This window comes from Capricornis sumatraensis, chromosome 4 (assembly GCF_032405125.1).
Source record: "Capricornis sumatraensis isolate serow.1 chromosome 4, serow.2, whole genome shotgun sequence".
Taxonomy (NCBI): domain Eukaryota; kingdom Metazoa; phylum Chordata; class Mammalia; order Artiodactyla; family Bovidae; genus Capricornis; species Capricornis sumatraensis.
The window spans coordinates 54,774,421-54,797,943 of NC_091072.1; the positions used below are offsets into that span (position 1 = coordinate 54,774,421).

General features: G+C 36.3%; 1 protein-coding gene across 2 annotated transcripts in view; it reads left to right on the plus strand.

The window, feature by feature from the left end:
- OTOGL (otogelin like) overlaps positions 1–13,854 on the plus strand; it is a 174,071-nt gene extending 160,217 nt beyond the window's left edge. For both annotated transcript variants that reach the window (XM_068971075.1, XM_068971076.1), the window contains 7 exons: positions 443–506; positions 1,676–1,854; positions 2,716–2,820; positions 5,032–5,151; positions 6,535–6,580; positions 12,473–12,552; positions 13,654–13,854. In XM_068971075.1, the coding sequence (XP_068827176.1) occupies positions 443–506; positions 1,676–1,854; positions 2,716–2,820; positions 5,032–5,151; positions 6,535–6,580; positions 12,473–12,552; positions 13,654–13,854 (795 nt within the window). The remainder of the gene's footprint in view (positions 1–442; positions 507–1,675; positions 1,855–2,715; positions 2,821–5,031; positions 5,152–6,534; positions 6,581–12,472; positions 12,553–13,653) is intronic.
- Positions 13,855–23,523: the final 9,669 nt, after the last annotated feature.

Here is a 23,523-nt window from a genome sequence, read left to right on the forward strand (position 1 = left end):
TGGGCATACCTCACAGTTCTGGACCACCTCTATAGAGCAGATCAAGAACATTTTCCTCAAGAGAAGTTTCTAGGATTAGCAAGCATTCTCTTTATCTTGAATTGCCCACTAGAAGCTCGGAGTCAAATAGTATAATTTTAAAGTTAGGACAATCCATAAAGATCATCTTATCCATCTTCACTCATTTAATAGAAAAGGAAATTAAAGTTTAGACAGATTGTCTGGTCTATGATCATATCGCTTATTGTGAGTTTTTTCCTTAGTCTGCTAATTAAATGACTGCTGGGTTAATCAAAGCTTGTTCCCTATCAAATATTTACTATGAAGTTGCTATGTGGTTGTGGGGTAGGATACTTATTAGATGTTATAGTGTGTATTTTTTTCAATGGTAATACAATAAACTATGTTGGTAAGTCATATAATAATAATATCTTTCTAATAGGGAGAATTTACTGCAATAGACTACAACTTTCAGAGTGACTGTGGATGTGTACAGTATATCTGTGGTAACTATGTCTTTGAAACTTTTAAGTGATAATCATATTATTGGTATATGTTATTCACTATTAAAATGAAATTAAATTAATTTTTAAAATTAAAAATGAAATTAATTTTAATTTTAAAAATTAAAAATGAAATTAATTTTAATTTTTAAAAATTAAAAATTATTTTTGAGATTATATTACACATTTTAAGCCATTTGCCAGTTTTTTAGTATAAAAAGTGTACTTTTAATTTTTTTATTTCCTCTTGTGTAATAGTCCTAAATGTTCTGAGAAACTTCATAAGTGAAGTTGCTCAGAAACTTCATAAGAAAACGTAAAAATGATTCTTTTTCAAAGGCTTCACAGAATTTAAAGTTAATACCAAGGCTCTTTTTTGTGTATCTAATTTAATTTAAAAATAGATAACATCTAAAAGTGAGAGATTTTTGTTCACTCTTTTATAATTATTGATGTTAACACCATATGGCATAAGGTTGATTTTTCTATGAAATAACAAATCTTCATATGAAGTAGGTTAATAGAAAATAAACAGTTGTTCAATATCTTGAAACTCTGGTTTTTATGAGAAAAGAATTAAATCCAGCATTGGCAAGGCGCAAAGAGTTATTCCAGCCTACCTAAAGCCACTTTCAAAGATGTGATAGCACAATATATCAGCTACCTTCATCATAAAGGATGACTTATATACTTATATATTTTGCAGCACAATAAAGTTGAAAATTTTTCTCTCAAAATAACAAACATGAAATGTTACACAATACCTTTATGAAGAGGCCTACTGTTATTGATTTATATTTTTGCCTTCATTTATATCCATTCCCCCAAATTGTCATGTTATGTTTGCAGAAGAGGGAACAGCAAGTAGCTTGATGATTAGTTTAAGCTAAAATTCTAGAATCTGCTATATATGATAGCTTTTAGAGAAAGTTCAGACAGTGAATACTAGTTGAGTTTATATATAATTTCTTACTGTATGTTAAGGAGTAAATGTCATATTCATTATTAAGTGAACTCTTGAGCTATTATAATATATAAAGTTAAAGATCTTTATTGGTTTTTAAAAAATTGCACATCGTAATAAAAACATAGTCTTAAATAAAAGTTCTATTGATTGATTAATAAAAAACCTGAATATTGTACTTTTTGTTGACTTTTTAATTTTTTCATAGAAAAAGATGATGTGTGTGTATTTCAAGAAACATCAGTATTGAATCCTGGCCAATCTATGATAAGGTATTTGGAAGGGGATTTTTGTTACATGGTAGAGTGTCTCGAAGAAAAAGATAACCATACAGGCTTCCACACTTTGAACTTTACAATGGTGAATTGTTCAAAAGAATGTGATATTGTAAGTATTTTTTCTAAGTCATTCTGGTACAAGTTCATTAATCTTAAAATGGCAGCTGTAGAATTTGAACAAGTAAATACTCTATAATTTAAAAATATACACTTGAATAGTGCTTGAATAATCTATTAATTTATAATTGAATAATACAGTATCCTTTTCCTGTGTATAACCTTGAATTTCAGGAGTCTTATTTTCTATACACGGAGAAGGCAATGGCACCCCACTCCAGTACTCTTGCCTGGAAAAATCCCATGGATGGAGGAGCCTGGTGGGCTGCAGTCCATGGGGTCGCTACAAGTCTGACACAACTAAGTGACTTCACTTTCACTTTTCACTTTCATGTACTGGAGAAGGAAATGGCAACCCACTCCAGTGTTCTTGCCTGGAGAATCTGAGGGATGGCAGAGCCTGGTGGGCTGCCATCTCTGGGGTCACACAGAGTCGGACACAACTGAAGCAACTTAGCAGCAGCAGCAGCATTTTCTATACAGCTTGTTTGACCTGAGCTTTTTACATCTGCTTGATGAATCTTTTCTGCTAGGTGTAAAGGTTAACAACTCCTTCACCTCTAATACAGCTATATTATTTGATGTGCCTCAAATTCAACCCTAGAAATGCTCACAGATGTTCTAAGGCAGCATGACTTTTAAACTTTATTGTTAATTGGAGGATAATCACTTTACAATGTTGTGTTGGTTTCTGCCATACATCAACATGAATCAGCCATAGTATGCATATGTCCTCTTCCTCTTGACCCTCCCTCTGAGAGCATACGTTATAATGGGAAGCACTTTCAGAACTAATTCATTAAAAATATCAGTACTGCTGTTGGCTAATTCAAATTATTATTACTATGCACAGCACCAGGTGTATACTCCACCTCCAAGTGATTATGATTGTTGTGGTACCTGCAAAAATATATCCTGCAAATTTCAAATGGAAAATGGAACTACAGTTATATATAAGGTATGAATTACTTCGTCCCTAAAATGTATTCCTCTGGAGGGTAGCTCTCTGTGCTATTTTCTGAATAAGGTGTTCACATAAATTTGAAAAACCTCTCTGTCACGCATAGTATTCCACATACAATAAGCACACCCACGTAGAGCACACTTGGAATACACAAGACATAGTTAACATTTTAAAGTCCATGATTCCTTTTGTGAAGGAGCGTATTTAACTGCTTTCTCAAACTTATTTTATCAGAGATCCTTACTTTTCCCCCAGATGTTAGGAATGGGCTTTGAGAAATGTTGATTTCTAATCATTAGAACAAAGGAAAAGAGTGTTGTTTTATTCACTCATTTGAAATGAAGCATTTTAACAAAAGTCTGAAACTCAAGATGTTAGTACTTTTATTATTTCAGGTATTGAAGACTTCAGTAGGTAAATATAAGAAAAGATTTAAAATATTTGCAAATTTTAAAAAGAAGATTTTAGGAATAATGAATGCTGTATCACATCCTTCCTCAATATAATAATTTTTCAGAATTCTTCCATTATCTTATAATAACTCTATGGAGGTTTGCAGACTGACCTACTCTTTCTCATTTTTAGAACAGAAGAAGGCAACCATGTAATTTTAATACAGTTATTAGTGATGTCATCAGATTTAGGAGGGTCACAAATTCTGATTATAATTTGAATTACCTGAGGATAGTCCCAATTCATTATTGCTATTCTTAAGTTTTTTCCATTAATAGTTTAATTATATGGAGGTGTTATTTATGGTATTCTTAATTACATGGAATTAACTATATACCCAAAAGAAAAACAGATTTCTCCAATCCTGTGCATTTTACTAAGTAAGAAAAAGTTAACAGTTATCTTGTTTTATAACAATATAACATATGCTTGTTGTCTGTTTTATAATTATGTGTAAATAGTGTTATTGATTTAAATAATGTTGATTTATTTATCTGTTTAATCATAGCAATATTTCTGCTTTATATTATATTTTTTAAAGAGGGAGTCTTGAAAAAGCAAGCTTATAAAAATGATGAGGAGACAGGTGTCAGTGAGAGAAAATGAATCAGAGGTTACTTGAAAATATATAGTAATGTGGGGATTTTAGTAAAGAGCAACATGAACTCTACAGATATCAATAATCCAGGAACTATTGGTGTATATAATCAGTATTCACAGTGATAACCCTGATATTTAAATAAAAGATTAAATTATGTTTAGAATATTTATTGTGAACACAAGTAATATAGGTAAATATTCATTGAGATTGTTATAATAACTCTTGGCTCTTTCAAAGATAAGTTTTATTTATCTAGAAATCTAATTCCCATGGAACAACTAATTTTGGATTCCATATAAATTAGAATATACTATTTGAATTGAATATTAGAATTAATATTTGATTTGAATGTTTTATCTTCTTTTAGACCTGGACTTGTAGATCTTTTCCAGCTGAGGTTCATAGAGGACCTGAAGACGTTTATAAATTAAAATAGAATCTACAGAAAAGGAAGCTTGTCAGAATTTTTGCTGGTCCACAAGGAATCTTCAAGTCAGAGTTTGACTAACATTTTAAAATTCGGGTTATAAAAAATATATAGACTAACAATTACAGCCTAATAGTTATATTATAATTAGTTTCAGCTGATTTTATTTGTAAATAGGAATTCTGAAATCAGGAGTGAAATAAACAGTTACTATCTTAAAATTTTGTTAAAGAATAGGGATACATTTAAAAATAACCAGAAGGTATAGGAAACCAGAACTATGGGTGAATAATCACTATCATCCAAAGATTTTTACATTTTTTGTTGATAAGGGAGTAGAAGAAAAAACAAACCAGCCTCAAGTGAGGAGTCATACTAACTAATATGATTTGTTGTTTTATAATTAGTGAGGGAATATTAGAGCAAGACCTTTGACACTTGGCCAAATTAGATAATTAATTTTGTAGTAGAAAAAGACGCTGAGTTGCTTCTTTCCTCTCTATTGTTTTGTTCCACATTTACATCTCAGTTCTAGTATGAAACCAAACATACCCACTCACCTGCCACATACTTAGATAAGTTTAGGTACAGCTGCAGACAGACATTTTATGTCAAAAGAAGCTCTCTAAATCTTGACTTTTAATTCAGTAAGATAGGAAACATTCTACTTATGAAATATGGCAGATTTTAATAAACAAACAGAATCTTTCTCTTTTATTTTTAGGAGGGGAGCACCTGGCACTATAATTGTACAACATTTGAATGTGTTAAGACTGATGAAGGGGCAATGATTCTTAACTACAGTATGGTCTGTCCACCTTTTAATGAGACTGAATGCAAAATGGTTTGTACTTTATTATAGCTAAGAAAATTTAGCATTAAATATAATTTTAAAAATGCATATTAATATGTTTTCCAAGGTCATGCATACATGTTTTTTTTTATTTTGGTAAATGTTTTATTTTCATATATACATAAAAGCTTGATTATATTTCCTGTTTGACAGTTTGAGTTGTATATGGCACTCCAAATAATTTTGACTCTCCCCAAATGGACATGATACTATCTCTGGGTTTTTAATATGTAGACTAAAGGATTATTGAAAAATCTTTTGATTAGCCGACTTAGCCTCTCTTTCAATATGGATTAATAAACTACTTGATCTGAACTTGGTCAAGTTTCTCTTAAACCCACAGCAGATTTTTGATGTCATTTGCTTTTCAATGCATGCTGGTTTAAGGGAGGCCATAGTTTCTCTGAGCATGGGCCACTGTGAAGCTCAGCTTACGCTGGAGCATAGCTGATCCTTCAGCTTTGCTCTTCCAATTCCTTATTCTCCCAGAGAAAAGCCCGCTGGGACAGTAGATTTTTGAAAGTCACATGGTATTTTAAAAAGATTCTTTGTAGCCTTAATTATTTAGGAAATAATAATCCCTAATGAAAAGTAAACTTTACTCTGTTGTGTGAGGCAGTATTTTTCTTTCAGTGTAAAGAAATAGCATGATTTCACTGATTTTTTTCAACATGTGCCCTTTTAGTGATGATGGTTAGTTAGCTGGCTGAATAACCAGATACAATATGTACCAAGGTAATAGAATTTTAGCTCTTTAAAGAATCTTACACATCATCTTATTTCACATAGCCATTTTTATAGAATAAATTCTTATTTTATTTGAATTATAATTAGCGAGTTACTAAAAGCAATCAGGTAATTATGGTAAGAATTCCGAAAGATAATCAATGAAATTTTCTTAATTTGGCCTTTGGCAAGAGACATTCAGAAGTAGAAGATTTGTTTAAAATAATAAAATATTAGAGAAAAAGAGATATCATTTTAAAATTCAGTTATATTCAGGAACTCAGTCTAGTCTTAAAAAGTAGTTTATTTCAAGGAGTCTAAAAAATACACTGATCTCTGTTTAGAGTACCTCTCGACTTGGTAAGAAGATCTTTTGTTTTATTTTGAATGTGTTCTTTTAAGTAAGTTAATCTTTTTGCACTCTTTTTCATATTGCTTATGAAGAAATAACAATTTTTTAAAAAAATATAAAGTATCTGCTCCTAATTTTAAAAATAAAAATTGTTATTAGATATAGTTGTTTCAATCCTTTTTCTATAAAAGTCTTTGTGATATTTAGTAAATATATTGAAAAGTTAGTTTTTTATTTCTAATCTAGGAGGAAATGACCAAACATTGAGTTTAACACTATTCCTTCTCTCATCCTAGAATGAAGGGATTGTGAAGCTTTATAATGAAGGCTGTTGCAGGATCTGTAAGTGAGGACAAATTATATACATTAATTTGATTAGTTTTAATTATTCAGATTATGATTTTTCTCATAAGATTCACTTATGTTGCAATGAGAGAAATGTATTTTTTAATGTATATTATTTGAATGTTTTTATGGCAAGTGGTTGATTATTTTGTAATTTAGTCTTTATTTTCTGGAACATAAATATAGTTTTTAATTTAGGTGAATTTTAATCTAAATTTAATTTAAATATTAGAAATGTCTTTCTTGCTGCATTTCTCAAAAGGTATAGCATAGAATTTCAGTAGGGTTTAAGTTTAAAAAGTGCTCTATGGTCAAATGTGCTTTAAACTACACAAAATTGTTATGAGACTCCAATAAGGACATAGAGAGTATGATATTTTCCAAACCTATTTGAACAAATCTATGATTCTGTATAATTAATACATTTGAGAAATACCAATTTAGTGAGTTATATTTAAATAATATGTATATAAAATATCCCATAAATATAAACTCATATTTATATATAAATTTATATTTACTTGAATCATATGGTTTATTTCATAGTGCTTTATAACGTCCTTTGAAGAGTGTTCAAAGTAGAGGAAATGGCAAAGTGCAGTCATAGCATAGGGATGAAAGTAATAAAACAGGATAAGGACATTAAAGGTCATGTTAAAGATGAAATAGAATAGAGGGGTATTTGTGCAATTTTTATTTGTATGCTTAAGAATTTATTTTTCAACTACTTGTGAGTTTATGTCAAGATAAAAATAGAAGTGTTAGAAAACTTGGCATAAATAGTAATTTTAATATTGTTTAGAGAAGCTTTTGGGAAAAAGACTTCAACACGATTCAGGTTAATAATGCCATTGTGTAGCATTGGATTCTTAGTCACAAGAATTCTATAGCCCCATGTTTTATTATTAGAGAAATGAGCATAGTTATGTTATCTGAGGGCAGACAAGGGAATATCTGTTTGACTGACCATATTACTACTATTGATTGTCAGCCACATGCCAACAGTCTATTAAACCCATTGCAGATAACACTGCAACCAGTCTTCACCACAGTTCTGGGAAGTATGTGGGGAAATAGGTATGATTTCCCTTACAGTTGAGGAAATGAAGGTTCAGAAAAGTAGATTACACTCATAATCAGTGATAGACTTAAGTCTCTCCAGCTCCTGGCCTCAGGATGGTTCAGTTTGGCCAGCTCCTTAAGTTGCAGAATAGTAATAAGCTGCCTCGTTCTCTCTACACATCTCTTTCTGATGTGTAAGAACCTGTGAAGTAGTATCTGCTTTGGCATTAGAGAACCCCTGTCTGTAGTCTTTGCTTTTGGGTGACGAGGCTTTATCAGAAAGACTGCCGATGTTGGCTGTTATCATAGGTACTATGCTAAACGACATGTGTTACAATTATAAAGACACTGAGAAATGAATAGAAAATGGCTCTCGGCACGAACAAATTCAGTCAGCTAGGATGTCCCAGTATCATTTATTGAATGAATGAACATAAATTTTTGTTGAGCGCCTCTCATGTAGCAGACACTCTTATAGGTACTGGGACTATGATAGAAGATGAAACAATCTCTGCCTGCTTAGTGCATGTTGTCAAGAAGGGGAGGAAACAATAACTGGTAAATATACACCGTTACGTCAGGTACTGACAAATGGTATAAAGAACAACAGTTAAGAATACAAGGGATGGAGAGGGAGGGGAATTGGGTTGTTCATTTAAGTGGGTGATTAGAGAATGCCTCTTTGATGAGGTGTCAGTTGAGTAGAGACTGAATGTCCTTGGGAGCCAGCCGGGAAGAGAGAAGGGTGTTCAAAGTGGAGGAAGTGGCCAAGTGCAGTCACAGGAGTTAAAGTGATCGGAGAGGATAAGGTCTTATAGGTCATGTTAAAGATGACTCTTTCTTGACTAGTCTTTCTTTTAAAACTTATGTGACAATTAAAGTGTTAATGAAGTAACCAATGCGTGAAAGCATCGTAAGACATGAAACAGCTTGCCGTCTGTCACCAACACTGAGTCTCAGGCCATGCTGTAGTTGGGAGGTCCAGGAATGAGAATGACCACGTATAAGAGACTGTTGTTCAGTTGCTCAGTCATGTTGTACCCTTTGAAATCCCATGAACTGCAGCACGCCAGGCTTCCCTGTCCTTCACCATCTCCTGGAGCTTGCTCAAACTCATGTCCGTTGAGTCAGTGATGCCATCCCACATACATCTCATCCTTTGTCATCCCCCTTCTCTTCCTGCCTTCAATCTTTCCTAGCATCAGGGTCTTTTATAATGAGGCAGCTCTTCTCATTAGGTGGCCAAAGTTTTGGAGCTTTAGCTTCAGCATCAGTCCTTCCAATGAATATTCAGGATTGATTTCCTTTAGGATGGACTGATTTGATCTTCTGGCAGTCCAAGGGACTCTCAAGAGTTTTCTCTAACACCACAGTTTAAAAGCATCAATTCTTTGGTTCTCGGCCTTCTTTATGGTCCAACTCTCACATTCATACATGACTACTGGAAAAACCATAGCTTTGACTAGACCTACATTTGTCAGCAAAGTAATGTCTCTGCTTTTTAATATGCTGTCTAGGTTGGTCATAGCTTTTTTCCCAAGGAGCAAGCATCTTTTAATTTCATGGCTGCAGTCACCATCTGCAGTAATTTTGGAGCATAAGAAAATTAAGTCTGTCACTGTTTCCCTTATTTCCCCATCTGTTTGCCATGAAGTGATGGGACTGAATGCCATGATCTTAGTTTTCTGAACGTTGAGTTTTAGGTCAGCTTTTTCACTCTCCTCTTTCACCTTCATCACGAGGCTCTTTCCATTCCTCTTTGCTTTCTGCCATAAGGGTAGTGTCATCTGCATACCTGAGGTTATTGATATTTCTCCCAGCAATCTGGATTTCATCTGTGTTTCATCCAGCCTGGCATTTCACATGATGTATTCTAGATGTAAGTTAAATAAACAGGGTGACAATCAATATACAGCCTTGACGTACTCCTTTCCCAATTTGGAACCATCCATTGTTCCATATCTGTGTCTACCTGGTGCTTCTTGACCAGCATACAGGTTTCGCAGCAGGCAGGTAAGGTGGTCTGGTATTCCCATCTCTTGAAGAATTTTCCACAGTTTTTGTGATCCACACAGTCAAAAGCTTTAGCATAGTCAATGAAGCAGAAATATGGTTTTCTGGAATTCTCTTGTTTTTTTCTATGATCCAATGGATGTTGGCAATTTGATCTCTGGCTCCTCTGCCTTTTGTAAATCCAGCTTGTACATCTGGAAGTTCTTGGTTCACGTACTGTTGAAGCCTGGCATGGAAAACTTTGCTAGCATGTGAAATGGGTGCAATTGTGCGGTAGTTTGAACATTCTTTGGAATTGCCCTTCTTTGGGACTGGAATGAAAACTGAACTTTTCCAGTCCTGTGGCCACTGCTGAGTTTTCCAAATTTGCTGGCATATTGAGTGCAGCACTTTCACAGCATCATCTTTCAGGATTTGAAATAGCTCAACTGGAATTCCATCACCTCCACTAGCTTTGTTCGTAGTGATGCTTCCTAAGGCCCACTTGACTTCACATTCCAGGATGTCTGGCTGTAGGTGGGTGATCACACCATCGGGGTTATCTGGGTCATGAAGATCTTTTTTGTATAGCTCTTCTTGCCACCTCTTAATATCGTCTGCTTCTGTTAGGTCCATATCATTTGTGTCCTTTATTGAGCCCATCTTTGCCTGAAATGCTCCCTTGGTATCTCCAATTTTCTTGAGGAGATCTCTAGTCTTCCCTGTTCTGTTGTTTTCCTCTGTTCTTTGCACTGGTCATTCAGGGAGTTCCTTGTGTGCACCAGGACCAAGGGAAAGAAGCAGTGATCCCCACAGGAGACTGAGCCAGACCTGCCTCTGAGTGTTTGAGTGTCTCCTGCAGAGACACAGCTCGGCAACGACCTGCTGCAGGGACAGGGGTTCTGGCTTCAACAGACCTCGGAGACACTGCGTGTGCCAAAACTCCTCTTGGAGATGGTTGCCATTAGCGCCACTATAGAGCTGCTGAGCAGATGACCCATAAACTGGAGAACAGTTACACCAAAAAAGTTCTCACACTGTTGCAAAAGTTGTGGGGCCTACAACAGATTTCCCAACCTGGGGATCTGGCAAAAGGACTGAGAACCTCCAGGGAAACAGACTCTTGGAGGGCACAAACAAAACCTTGTGCACACCAGGACCCAAGACAAAGGACCAGTGTCCTCACGAGAGACTGAACCAGACTTGCCTATGAGTGCCTGGGAGTCTCCAGCAGAGGTGTGGGTTGACAGTGGCCTGCTGTGGGGTCAAGGGTACTGACTACAACAGTCTTAGGAGCAGCAGCATGCTGGCATAAGTGCTTTTGAAGGAAATCACCATTACCTCCATTACCCCATCAGCAGAAAATTGGATTAATTTATTGACCATAGCCTTGCCCACCCGAGCAAGACCCAGTTTTCCCCACAGCCAGTCCCTCCCATCAGGAAGCTTCCACAAGCCTCTTATCCTCATCCATCAGATGGCAGACAGAATGAAAATCACAGTCACAGAAAACTAACTGATCACATTAATCACAGCCTTGTCTAACTCAATGCAACTATGCCATGTAGGACCACCTGAGTTGGACAGGTTATGGTGGAGAGTTCTGACAAAACGTGGTCCACTGGAGAAGGGAATGGCAAACCACTTCAGAATTCTTGCCTTGGGAACCCCATGACCAGCATGAAAACGCAAAAATGGGAGACTGAGGAGGAGACATAAAGAGATTGGGGGAAAACCAGTGTGTGCTCTTGGAGTCAAGTGCAGAAAGTGTATCCAGGAGGAAAGACTGATGGATTGACACAAATGTTGCTGAGAAGTCAAGTAGCAAGAGAACAGACATAACCTTTGAATACAGCAACTGAAGGTCATGGATAACAAGAACAGCTTAATTTCAGGCAATCTTGCTACCCATCTATACTTCAACCAGAGTAGCTTAACTTTTATATACTTCACATCTTGGGATTTCATACAAGCATTTATTTTAAACAACGGTTTTGTGACTAAACTCACTTGAAGATTGGAGCTCTAACTCCAGTCTTTTGCAAACAAGGAAACTCAGCAGAATGGTTTAATGGGTTTCCTGAAGTGACAAAGCAAATTCTTAATAGTAACAGTGAGATAAGAACCTTGGTTGTTTTACATCCTGATTCATGGATTACATCCACTATCATACAGCATTAAATATATATTATTGGGTATATTATCAAGTGATAATCCATCATGCACACAGAGGCATAATAATATATTACTTCATATAAGGCATTTTCATTAGAAATTGTGATATCATTTCAGAGCCATAAAATCAAGTATGAGTCATCCATACATTTCAACATGGTTGGCAACAATTCAGTTACATTTATGCATAATTTTACATTAATATCCATTAAGATTAAGTGATCTTAAATCTATCAATTTGTATTTTAAAAGAGATTTATATATGTATGTATGCCTTAGTTACATACATGTATATTTACCTATATATAACATGGTTGATTTTTTATATATAATATTAAAATATATGCTGAACACACAGATTGATGTTAGCATTACTCCATGTGTAGAATATGTTTGATTTATGATCATAATAATTATTGTAAGACAATAAGGTAAAGAGATAAATATAAGGCTAGAAAATATGTGAGAAAATCTATTTAGAAATTGAAAATAAATATTGAACATAAACTACATAAGAGTAAAATTTCAACTATCTCATTATAGAAATATATTTCATATAAATATATGTTTCAATTATAAATATATTCATATATTTAATTGAATTAAGAAACAATTTGACATGAACCTTTGGATGAATAAATACATTCTATATTTTATCAGGTAAACGAGAAGAAAGAGTATGCCAGAAAGTGATTATTAAGTCAATTATAAGGAAGCAGGACTGTACAAGTCAAAGCTCTGTAAGTGGATAAATATAATTTGTTATGTAAAGGGTCTGTGTCTTTCCAGAAGTATATGTGTCATCACTGGTAAGTTTGTAAGCAAACAAAATGCCAACACTTAAAATGTTTAACTTTGAGGTTATCCCTACATTCTAATAGTGAAATATTCTGTTTGTGAAGAAGTATGAATTTATTCTTGGCATAAATAATCAACAGTTCTGAATGATAATTTCAATCCAGAGAGATGGAAATTTAAATCTAAATATACTTGACCACATATTGTCTTAAGTATGCAATTTTAATAAGCAAAAATAGTCTTATGTCTAAGTTTGCCCACTTTTATAAGACCTATATGATTCTGTAGTCTACTTAAGAAAGTGAAAGTGAAAGTGAAGTCGCTTAGTTGTGTCTGACTCTTTGCGACCCCATGGACAGTAGCCTACCAGGTTCCTCCATCCATGGGATTTTCCAGGCAAGAATACTGGAGTGGGGTGCCATTTCCTTCTCCAAGAGACCTTCCTGGCCCAGGGATTGAACCCAGGTCCCCTGCATTGTAGGCAGACGCTTTACCATCTGAGCCACCACTTAGTTGTGATATAATACAACTTAAATAGAATCATTAGATTGTGATTAATACATTCCATAGATCTGTCTAGTTATGTGTGCACATTTCATACTTTGAGTTATGTCAGATTGCCATCTTGGACAATCAATATGCTACCTTCAGTTCAGTTCAGTTGCTCAGTCATGTCCAGCTCTTTGCGACCCCATGGGCTGCAGCACGCCAGGCCTCCCTGTTCATCACCAACTCCTGGAGTTTACTCAAACTCATGTCCATTGAGTCGGTGATGCCATCCAACCATCTCATCCTCTGTCGTCCCCTTCTCCTCCCACCTTCAATCTTTCCCAGCATCAAGGGCTTTTCAAATGAGTTAGTTCTTCTCATCAGATGGCCAGAGTATTGGAGTTTCAGCTTCAGCATCAGTCTTTCCAATGAATATTCAGGACTGATTTCCTTTAGGATGGACTGGTTGGATATCCTTGCTATCCAAGGGACTCTACCTTAGTGGAATCAATATCACTGTTTTAAAACATTTTTCTCATTGTCTCTCCTTACAGATAAATGTTGCATCTTGTGATGGAAAATGCCCATCAGCTACCATATATAACATCAATGTTGAGAGCCATCTGAGATTCTGTAAGTGTTGCCGTGAAAACGGGGTGCGCAACTTGACTGTGCCACTCTATTGCTCAGGCAATGGCACTGAAGTCCTGCACATTCTCCAGGAACCTATAGACTGCACATGCCAGTGGAATTAAACTCTTGGATTCCAAGAACTCTATGCAACATCATAAGGTCAAATGGAGCTAACTTTTATCAGCTCTTTTTAAGGCACCTGGCAGATTTATACTGTTTAATAATAATAAGTATTTTTCAGACTCTTGGATATGGCAGTTTAACACTTGCTGCAAAATCTATACAATTTCCAAGAAATATTAGGTTTATTGATTTAGTCTATTTTACAGAATCAAATGAACTTAAGGTGTTCAGCTGAAATTCTATTATGTATATAACTGCAACATGAAATTATATTCTCTTCTATTAGAAAGTTGTTTTGCAGGATTCTTTCAGTTTCGCTCAATTTTTATTTGTTTTTGTTTTTTAAAAGTCTGCCATAGGTATTAAAATTGAGATACTCTTTTATTGCTAGTGTTTATTCTGGCAAATGTAATCAGCTAATAGTGACAATTTTAATTTGGATAGTCATAAAGAGCGGTCTGCTTAGGGACAGATCATAGAACAATAGGATTTTAGATTATTTAAATTGAGTGGACATTAAGGATATAATTGCAAATTTCCCTTAGTTTGCAAGTTTATCACATAACCAGAGAAGCTGTGTGACTTGTACAAATTCATTTGGTATAATAACATAATGAATTCACGTTAACAGTTGGATTAAGTCTACATCTTTTACCTTCCAGTAATGTGTTCTTTTCTTTTGAACAGTATGGTACGGTGTGTATCACAGAATCTTTTATTCTTAAAGAGTTTGCTTTACCTGGAATTAAGAATTTTAAATTCAGTGCCTTTAGAAAAAGGAAAAATGCCACACGTACATATGTATATACATCCGTATAATAGTTACCTGAATAATAAGGAATGGGGAAATATAGCATCAGTTGCTAAATAGAGGAGAGAGATCTTGGGGTTTTATTTTTATTTTTTTTTTACCATTAAAACTGTTTTAAAATAGGTTGTTATTATTTAATGTTTAGTTAGCTATTTACTGTCTCATAGATGTCTGATTTTTGAGATGTATTCAATATTTGCCTAATTATTGAAGTTGCATGCTATTTTTCTGTTCATGTTGCTGTTTTGCCAACGAAGGATGAAATAAAGTTGTTTGAATGTATTAATGATTCTACAATGGAATACTGTACTTTTTAAATACAGTAAATTATTGACATTTACAATGAATATATTCTGAGATTTTTACAAATCTCCCAATTCTTTGCCACTCATAATGTATAATTATATTTGATTTTATCTGCAAAAAGGACAGAATGCCCCACTTAGTATGATTGTTGTGAGGATCAAATGAAGTCAAACATCAGTGAGGGAACTGTAAAACTGTACTGAAAAGCAGATGTGGGAGCCTGGTGGACTAGGCTGAGCTAGGTGACTTGGTTCCATTTCAAAATCATGCTACCCAGAAAAATTACAACAGGTTAGATATTTTGGGGCCTCTGAGGTTACTTAGAAATGGATAAAAGAATGAAGTGTACATTGTATCTTCAAAGCCCCTGTATCTACTGTATATAAAAATTGATTTTATCTTATTTGTGCATAATAACACTTGGAAGTATTCTGTCTAAGACATTAACATTTCAATATTTGTTGACTCTTGTTAACATCTAGACTGAATCAAATGTTTTTGGTTAAAATATGTTAACACTTTGCCTAAGGGAAACTGTATGAACCTCAAATGAGGCACATAATATTGTATGTTGTCTACCATGATTTCTTTATTTTCATGTTCTGTTAAATATTTACTACTATATTAAAATACTTAATTATATTTAAACACATTTGTGGGAAAAAGGGAAACCTTTTCCTAGGACTTCATAAACATTCTAAATACAACAAACATGTATTGAGTACTTCCTATGTGCCAGGCACTGTTCTAAGCTCTGAGAATATGGGCAATTTAAATAGACACAGTGCTTACCCTCATGTCACTTACAGTCTAGTGAGAAAGTAAGTATTGGATAAATATGCACGCCTGTGGAGAAAGTGCATGAAGGAGAACCCCAAATTCTAGCTCAAGGTGGCCATCAGGGCAGCAGAGGGGGTACAAATAGACTTTCCATAAGTGGTGCTGGGACAACTGGATAGTAATCTGAATAAAGAGATGTTAACTCAGGGTCGATGCAGTCTGAGCTATGAACTTCTCCATGCAGAACAATATATTTTTTGACTTTTGATCTATATCTGTATCGTTCATTCCTCATACTTAAGTTAGCTATAAGTACAAAGGATCTTAGAAAAGAACAGTCAGGAAAGGAGACTGAGAAAGGATAGTCATAGAGTTTGGAGTTGAGCCCAGAGCCTTAGTGAAGCAGCCACAGAATCCAAGGAAACAGAAAGTTGCACAAAGGATTGGAGTTATGATCTGTCAAATGATGATGAAGAGTCATTTGATTTATAGAAATGGAATTCATTTGTGTTTCTTAGTACGAACAAAAGCCAAAATGAAGTGGTGTCTTAGTTTGGGCTGGTATAATAAAACAGCATAAACTGAACAACTTAGAAACAACAGGCATTTATTTCTTACAGTTCTAGAGGCTGGGAAGTCCAAGATCAAGGTGCCAGCAGATTTGGCGTCTGGTAATGGTCTGCTTCTCAGTTCAAAGACAGCAGTCTTCTTGCTGTATCCTTTCCTGACAGAAGGATTAAAGGACTTTCTGGTCTCTTATAAAAGGACACGAATCCCACTCATGGGGGCTCTACTCTCATGTTCCATTCACTGCCCAAAGGGCTCACCTTCTAATACCATCATATGAAAGGTTAGTATTTCAACATATGAATTTTGAGGGAACGTAAATATTCAGCCCATTGCAAATGAGTTGAAAGGTGCTGAGTAGATGATTAACTGGACTCAGTATGTGCACGGTTCCTGATGTACTCATGCCTGGATTCGGCCAGATACATGCTTATGTTTCTGCAGCTGCTGGCGCTGAACCCACTCCCACCTCCATGGTAGTTTCTCCTCCCAGACAGCCTGGAGGACCTAGGCAGGAACAGCGCAGCACCTGTGCCGTGGGTCCAGACTCGCCCATGCGCCTCCTTGCCATATTCTGACCACTGTCTCAGTCTTCTGGGGAGAAAGGGCTGCATCCTTCCCCCATGCCTGCCATAGGGGATCTGCTTTCTCCCACCACTTAGGAGCCTGGAAAAAGCACTATGCCCCCTGATCACCCCGAAGAACTGAGAAATGCAGCCTGGGGAAAAAAGGAGGAATTAATACTCTGTGGAATAAACTTTGAACAATGAAGGACAGGTCCAGGAACCAGCAGGTAAACTGCTCACTGTCACTGCTCATTCTCAATGACTGTACCAAGATGTGTGGTTCTATTTGGCCTATAACAATTGGACTTAGTATTAGCTTTTGTTTCTCTTCTGTCTCACTCTCCTTAAATCAGTTCCTTGAAGAGTCTTCTTCACTTCAGTAAATAACAACTGTCAGACTACATTAAAACTACAAGTTGTGATTTATAGCTCTTTAAATCAACAGCTTTTGATTTACTGTCATGTTGGAAAGAAGAATAAATAATAAACTCTCATATTGTTTGTAGGAAAAAAATTAAAATATGCATATGAATAATTTCTATTTGTTATTCTGCTGGTTTTTCTTGCTGCCTCTTCTGATCTGACATTAAATTAAGCATAATTTTTAATTTCTTTAAGGATTTTTAGTGATAGCAATCTTGAGGAAAAAAAACAAAGCTGGAGTTAGCATGCTGTCTTACTTCATGCTAGAAGATGAAAATTCATCAAAAAACTAAAAATAGAACTACCATATGAACCAGCAATGCCACTGTTGGCTATATATCCTAAAAAAATGAAAACACACACCAGAAAAAATGAACAACCCAATCAAAAAGTGGGAAAAAGACCTAAAACAGATATTTCTCCAAAGAAGACATCAGTTCAGTTCAGTTCAGTCGCTCAGTCGTGTCCGACTCTTTGCGACCCCATGAATCGCAGCACGCCAGGCTTCCCTGTCCATCACCAACACCCGGAGTTCACTCAGACTCACGTCCATCGAGTCAGTGATGCCATCCAGCCATCTCATCCTCTGTCATCCCCTTCTCCTCCTGCCCCCAATCCCTCCCAGCATCAGAGTCTTTTCCCATGAGTCAGCTCTTCGCATGAGGTGGCCAAAGTATTGGAGTTTCAGCTTCAACATCAGTCCTTCCATTGAACACCTAGGACTGATCTCCTTTAGGATGGACTGGTTGGATCTCCTTGCAGTCCAAGGGACTCTCAAGAGTCTTCTCCAACACCATAGTTCAAAAGCATAAATTCTTCAGCGCTCAGCCTTCTTCACAGTCCAACTCTCACATCCATACATGACCACTGGAAAAACCATACAGATCACTAATAAACACATTAAAAGATACTCAACATCACTCATTATTAGAGAAATGCAAATCAAAACCACAGTGAAATATTGTCTCACACTGGTCAGAATGGCCACAATCAAAAAGTTTACAAACAATGAATGCTGGAGAGGGTGTGGAGAAAAGAGAACACTCTTACACTGTTGGTGGGAATGCAAACTAGTACAGCCACTATGGAGAACAGTGTGGAGATTCCTTTAAAAACTGGAACTAGAACTGCCATACAACCCAGCAATCCCACTGCTGTTTATACACACTGAGGAAACCAGAGTTGAAAGAGACATGTGTACCCCAATGTTCATCGCAGCACTGTTTACAATAGCCAGGACCTGGAAGCAACCTAGATGTCCATCAGCAGATGAATGGATAAGGAAGTTGTGGTACATATACATATGGAATATTACTTGGCTGTAAAAAGGAATACATTTGAGTCAGTTCTAATGAGGTGGATGAAACTAGAGCCTAATATAAAGAGTGAAGTAAGTCAGAAAGAGAAACACCAATACAGTATATTAATGCATATATATATGGAATTTAGAAAGATGGTAATGACAATCCTATATACAAAGCAGCAAAAGAGACACAGATGTAATAACAGACTTTTGAACTTTGTGGGAGAAGGTGAGGGTGGGATGATTTGAGAGAATAGCATTGAAACATATATATTACCACATGTTAAATAGATTACCAATGCAAGTTCAATGCATGAAGCAGGGCACTCAAAATTTTTGCTCTGGGACAACCCGGAGGGATAGGACGTGGTGGGAGGTTGGAGTGGACTTCAGGATGGGGGGACACATGTGCACCCATGGCTGATTCATGTAGATGTATGGCAAAAACCACCACAATATTGTAATTATCGTCCAATTAAAATAGTTAATTTAAAAAAGAAAATGAAAACTCATATTTGAAAAGATACATGCATTCCAATGTTCACAGTGGTATTATTTACAATTGCCATGTTATGGGAACAATCTAAGTTTCCACCAACAGTTGAATAGATAAAGAAGATGTGATACATACATGCAATGGAATACCTGTTGTTGTTTAGTCATTCAGTCATGTCCGACTCTCTTGTGACCCCACGGACTGTGGCTTGCCAGGCTCCTCTGTCCATAGGATTTCCCAGGCAAGAATGCTGAAGTGGGTTGCCATTTCCTTCTCCAGGGGATCTTCCTGACTCAAGAATCAAACTTCAGTCTCCTGCATTGCAGGTGGGATTCTTTGCTACTGAGCTACTTGGGAAGCCCACAATGAAATATTACTCAGCCATATGAAATTCTGCGATTTGCAACAATATGCATGGACCTGGATAGTATTATGCTTATTAAATATTGGACAGAGAAACACAAACACTGTATATTATCACTTATAGGTGGAATCTAAAGAATAAAAGAAATGAGCAAAGATAACAGAGACAGACTCATGGATATAGAAGTCAAACTAGCAGTTACCAATGAGGAAAGAAGAATGAGGAAAAAGATAATGGTGGAGAAGGAAATGGCAACCCACTCCAGTATTCTTGCCTGGAGAATCCCAGGGACGGGGAAGCCTGGTGGGCAGCCTTCTATGGGGTCGCACAGAGTTGGACACGACTGAAGCGACTTAACAACAACAACAACAACAAGGGGCTAAGAGGTACAGCCTACTATGTATAAAATAATAAGAAACAGGATGTAATATGCAGCACAGAGAATAGAGCCAATATTTTATAATAAAATTTAAATGAAGTTTAAACTATAAAAATATTGAATCACTGTGATGTATGCCTGAAACTAATATCAGTTCAGTTCAGTTGTTCTGTTGTGTCCAACTCTTTGTGACCCCATGGACTGCAGCACGCCAGGCTTCCCTGTCCATCACCAATGCCCAGAGCTGGCTCAGACTCATGTCCATTGAGTCGGTGATGCCATCCAACCGTCTCATCCTCTGTCATCCCCTTCTCTTCCCACCTTTGTTCTTTCCAAGCATCGGGGTCTTTTCCAAGGAGTCAGTTCTTCGCATCAAGTGGCCAAAGTATTGGAGCTTCAGCTTCAGCATCAGTCTTTCCAATGAAAACTCATCCTTTAGGATGACTGGTTGGATCTCTTTGCAGTCCAAGGGACTCTGAAGCATCTTCTCCAACACCACAGTTCAAAAGCATCAATTCTTCAGCACTCAGCTTTCTTTACAGTACAACTCTCTCATCCATACCTGACCACTGGAAAAACCATAGCTTTGACTAGACAGACCTGAATTGGCAAAGTAATGTCTCTGCTTTTTAATATGCTGTCTAGGTTGGTTATAACTTTTCTTCCAAGGAGCAAGTGTCTTTTAATTTCCTGGCTGCAATCACATCTGCAGTGATTTTGGAGCCCCCCCAAATAAAGCCTGTCAGTTTCCACTGTTTCCCCATCTATTCCCCATAAAGTGATGGGACCAGAAGCCATGATCTTCATTTTCTAAATGTTGAGTTTTAAGTGAACTCTTTCACTCTCCTCTTTCACTTTCATTTAGAGGCTCTTTAGTTCTTCTTTGCTTTCTGCTGTAAGGGTGGTATCATCTGCATATCTGAGGTTATTGATATTTCTCCTGCCAATCTTGATTCCAGCTGTGCTTCATCCAGCCCAACATTTTGCATGATGTACTCTGCAGAGAAGTTAAATAAACAAGGTGACAATATACAGCCTTGATGTACTTCTTTCTCAATTTGGAACCAATCTGTTGTACCATGTACAGTTCCAACTGTTGCTTCTTGACCTGAATACAGATTTCTCAGGAGGCAGGTAAGGTGGTCTTGTATTACCATCTTGAAGAATTTTCCACAGTTTACTGTGATCCACACAGTCAAAGGCATGGCGTAGTCAATAAAGCAGATGTTTTTCTGGAACTCCCTTGCTTTTTCAATCATCCTTTGGATATTGGCAATTTGATCTCTGGGTCCTCTGCCCTTTCTAAATCCAGCTTGAGTATCTGGAAGTTCATGATTCTCCAAGCCTGGCTTGGAGACTTTTGAGCATTACTTTGCTAGTATGTGGGATGAGTGCAATTGTACAGTAGTTTGAGCATTCTTTGGCATTGCCTTTCTTTGGGATTGGAATGAAAACTGACCTTTTCCAGTCCTGTGGCCACTGCAGAGTTTCCAAATTTGCTGGCATATTGAGTGCAGCGCTTTCACAGCATCATCTTTCAGGATTTGAAATAACTCAACTTGCATTCCATCACCTCTACTAGCTTTGTTTGTAGTGATGCTTCCTAAGGTCCACTTGACTTCTCATTCTAAGGTGTCTGACTCTAGGTGAATGATTACACCATTGTGGTTATCTGGGTCATGAAGATCTTTTTTGTATAGTTCTTCTGTGTATTCTTGCCACCTCTTCGTAATATCTCCTGCTTCTGTTAGGTCTATATCATTTCTGTCCTTTATTGTGCCCATCTTTGCATGAAATATTCCCTTGGTATCTCTAATTTTCTTGAAGAGATTTCTAGTCTTTCCCATTCTATTGTTTTCCTCTTTGCATTGATCACTGAGGAAGACTTTCTTATCTCTCTTTGCTGTTCTTTGAAACTCTGCATTCAAATGGGTATATCTTTCCTTTTCTTTTTTGCCTTTAGCTTCTCTTCTATTCTGAGCTATTTGTAAGGCCTCCTCACACAACCATTTTGCCTTTTTGCATTTCTTTTTCTTGGGAATGGTCTTGATCACTGTCTTCTCTACAATGTCACAAACCTCCGTCCACAGTTCTTCAGGCACTTATTCTATCAGATCTATTCCCTTGAATCTGTTTGTCATTTCCACTGTATAATTGTAAGGGATTTTATTTAGGTCATACCTGAATGGTCTAGTGGTTTTCCCTACTCTCTTCAATTTAAGTCTGAATTTGGCAATAAGGAGTTCATGTTCTGAGCCACAGTCAGCTCCCAGTCTTATTTTTGCTGACTGTATAGAAACTAATATAATATTGTAAATAAACTATACTTCAGTAAAAAAATAAATTTTATATTCTTAAACTTTTTCTGTAGCTAAAATTATATATGCTGTATACTATCATATTCCGTTAAGTAAATATTACAATTTGTTTAACCAGTCTATAATAGGTACTAAATTTGTTTCTAATTTTCTATAATTTAAATACTTATGCATGAAGTGCAACTGAGGGATCAAACAGGATCAATGTGCTGACGAATTTTCCACATGTCTTTCCTTGTTTGTCTTTCACAACTGCTGAATCAACTTATTCCTCCCACAAGAAGGTTATAAGACTTTGTTTTTATTAATCCTTTATCATCATCAACACTAGATAGGCACAGAAATTAGTCCTTGTTGATACAGTAAGCAGAAAATGTCTGTTCACACTAGTATACATGTCTGCGTGTGCTACTCAATTCAAATATTTTTCTTATTTTATTTCTTGTCTATTTTTTTCTTTTTCCATTTTCTTAGTGGTACTTTCACAGTGTGCCTATCAGAAGAAATAATTTGACAAGCTTTAACTTACCTGTCCCTACCTTTAAGGTTGTAGTATAATTAATATACTGTGGGATTTGGGGTTCCACTTTAAAAAATTGTTTTCATGAATAAAACAAACCTCTTATTCATGTCAGTTTTAAGAGATGAATCTGCATAAACTACTCATATATTCTATTCAATGAAGTTGGAAAAAAAAAGAAACAGACCTGTACCCTAAGGCTCTGATACTCAAAAGGAGAACAGAGGCTCTCAATGGGAGTTGGGAGGTCACTGAGCTTTTTCTATGCTGTTAATTACCATACAGTGTTTCAAGATTAACATTCACAGAACACACAAAATAACATTAGTGAAATCTAGATCTCTCAACAATTTCTTCACATTAACCTATTGAGAACGTGTGTGGTTACAATATATAGAGTCAACAGACTCCAAGATAGAGAATAAGCAGGACTCTGATCAGAGGGCCTGGAGCCCAAGTGGATTAGGATTCACATCTATGCTAATATTGCCAGGTAGGCTCTCTGTCATCATTTTACATTTTGGTCCCTGTATGAAAGTGCTCATCTGATGGGCGAGGACATGCTGAAATCTGACTCAGCTTCCTCAAGCCGGGTCATGAACCCTCCATGATAAGAGGCTGTTTCTGCACAGAAGATGAAATTCCTTTTTGTCTGCACAAAGGCACTGGCCTCTTGCCAAACCAAACACTCATCTTTGGGACTGCATCTTTCCAGAGGGAGGGGCCTGTTTCTAATAACTCCTGAGGTAAGAAAGGGGAGGCATTTTCTAATCCATCCATCAGACATTGTGCCTTTTTCTAATATACCTGCCATTCAGTTCAGTTCAGTTCAGTC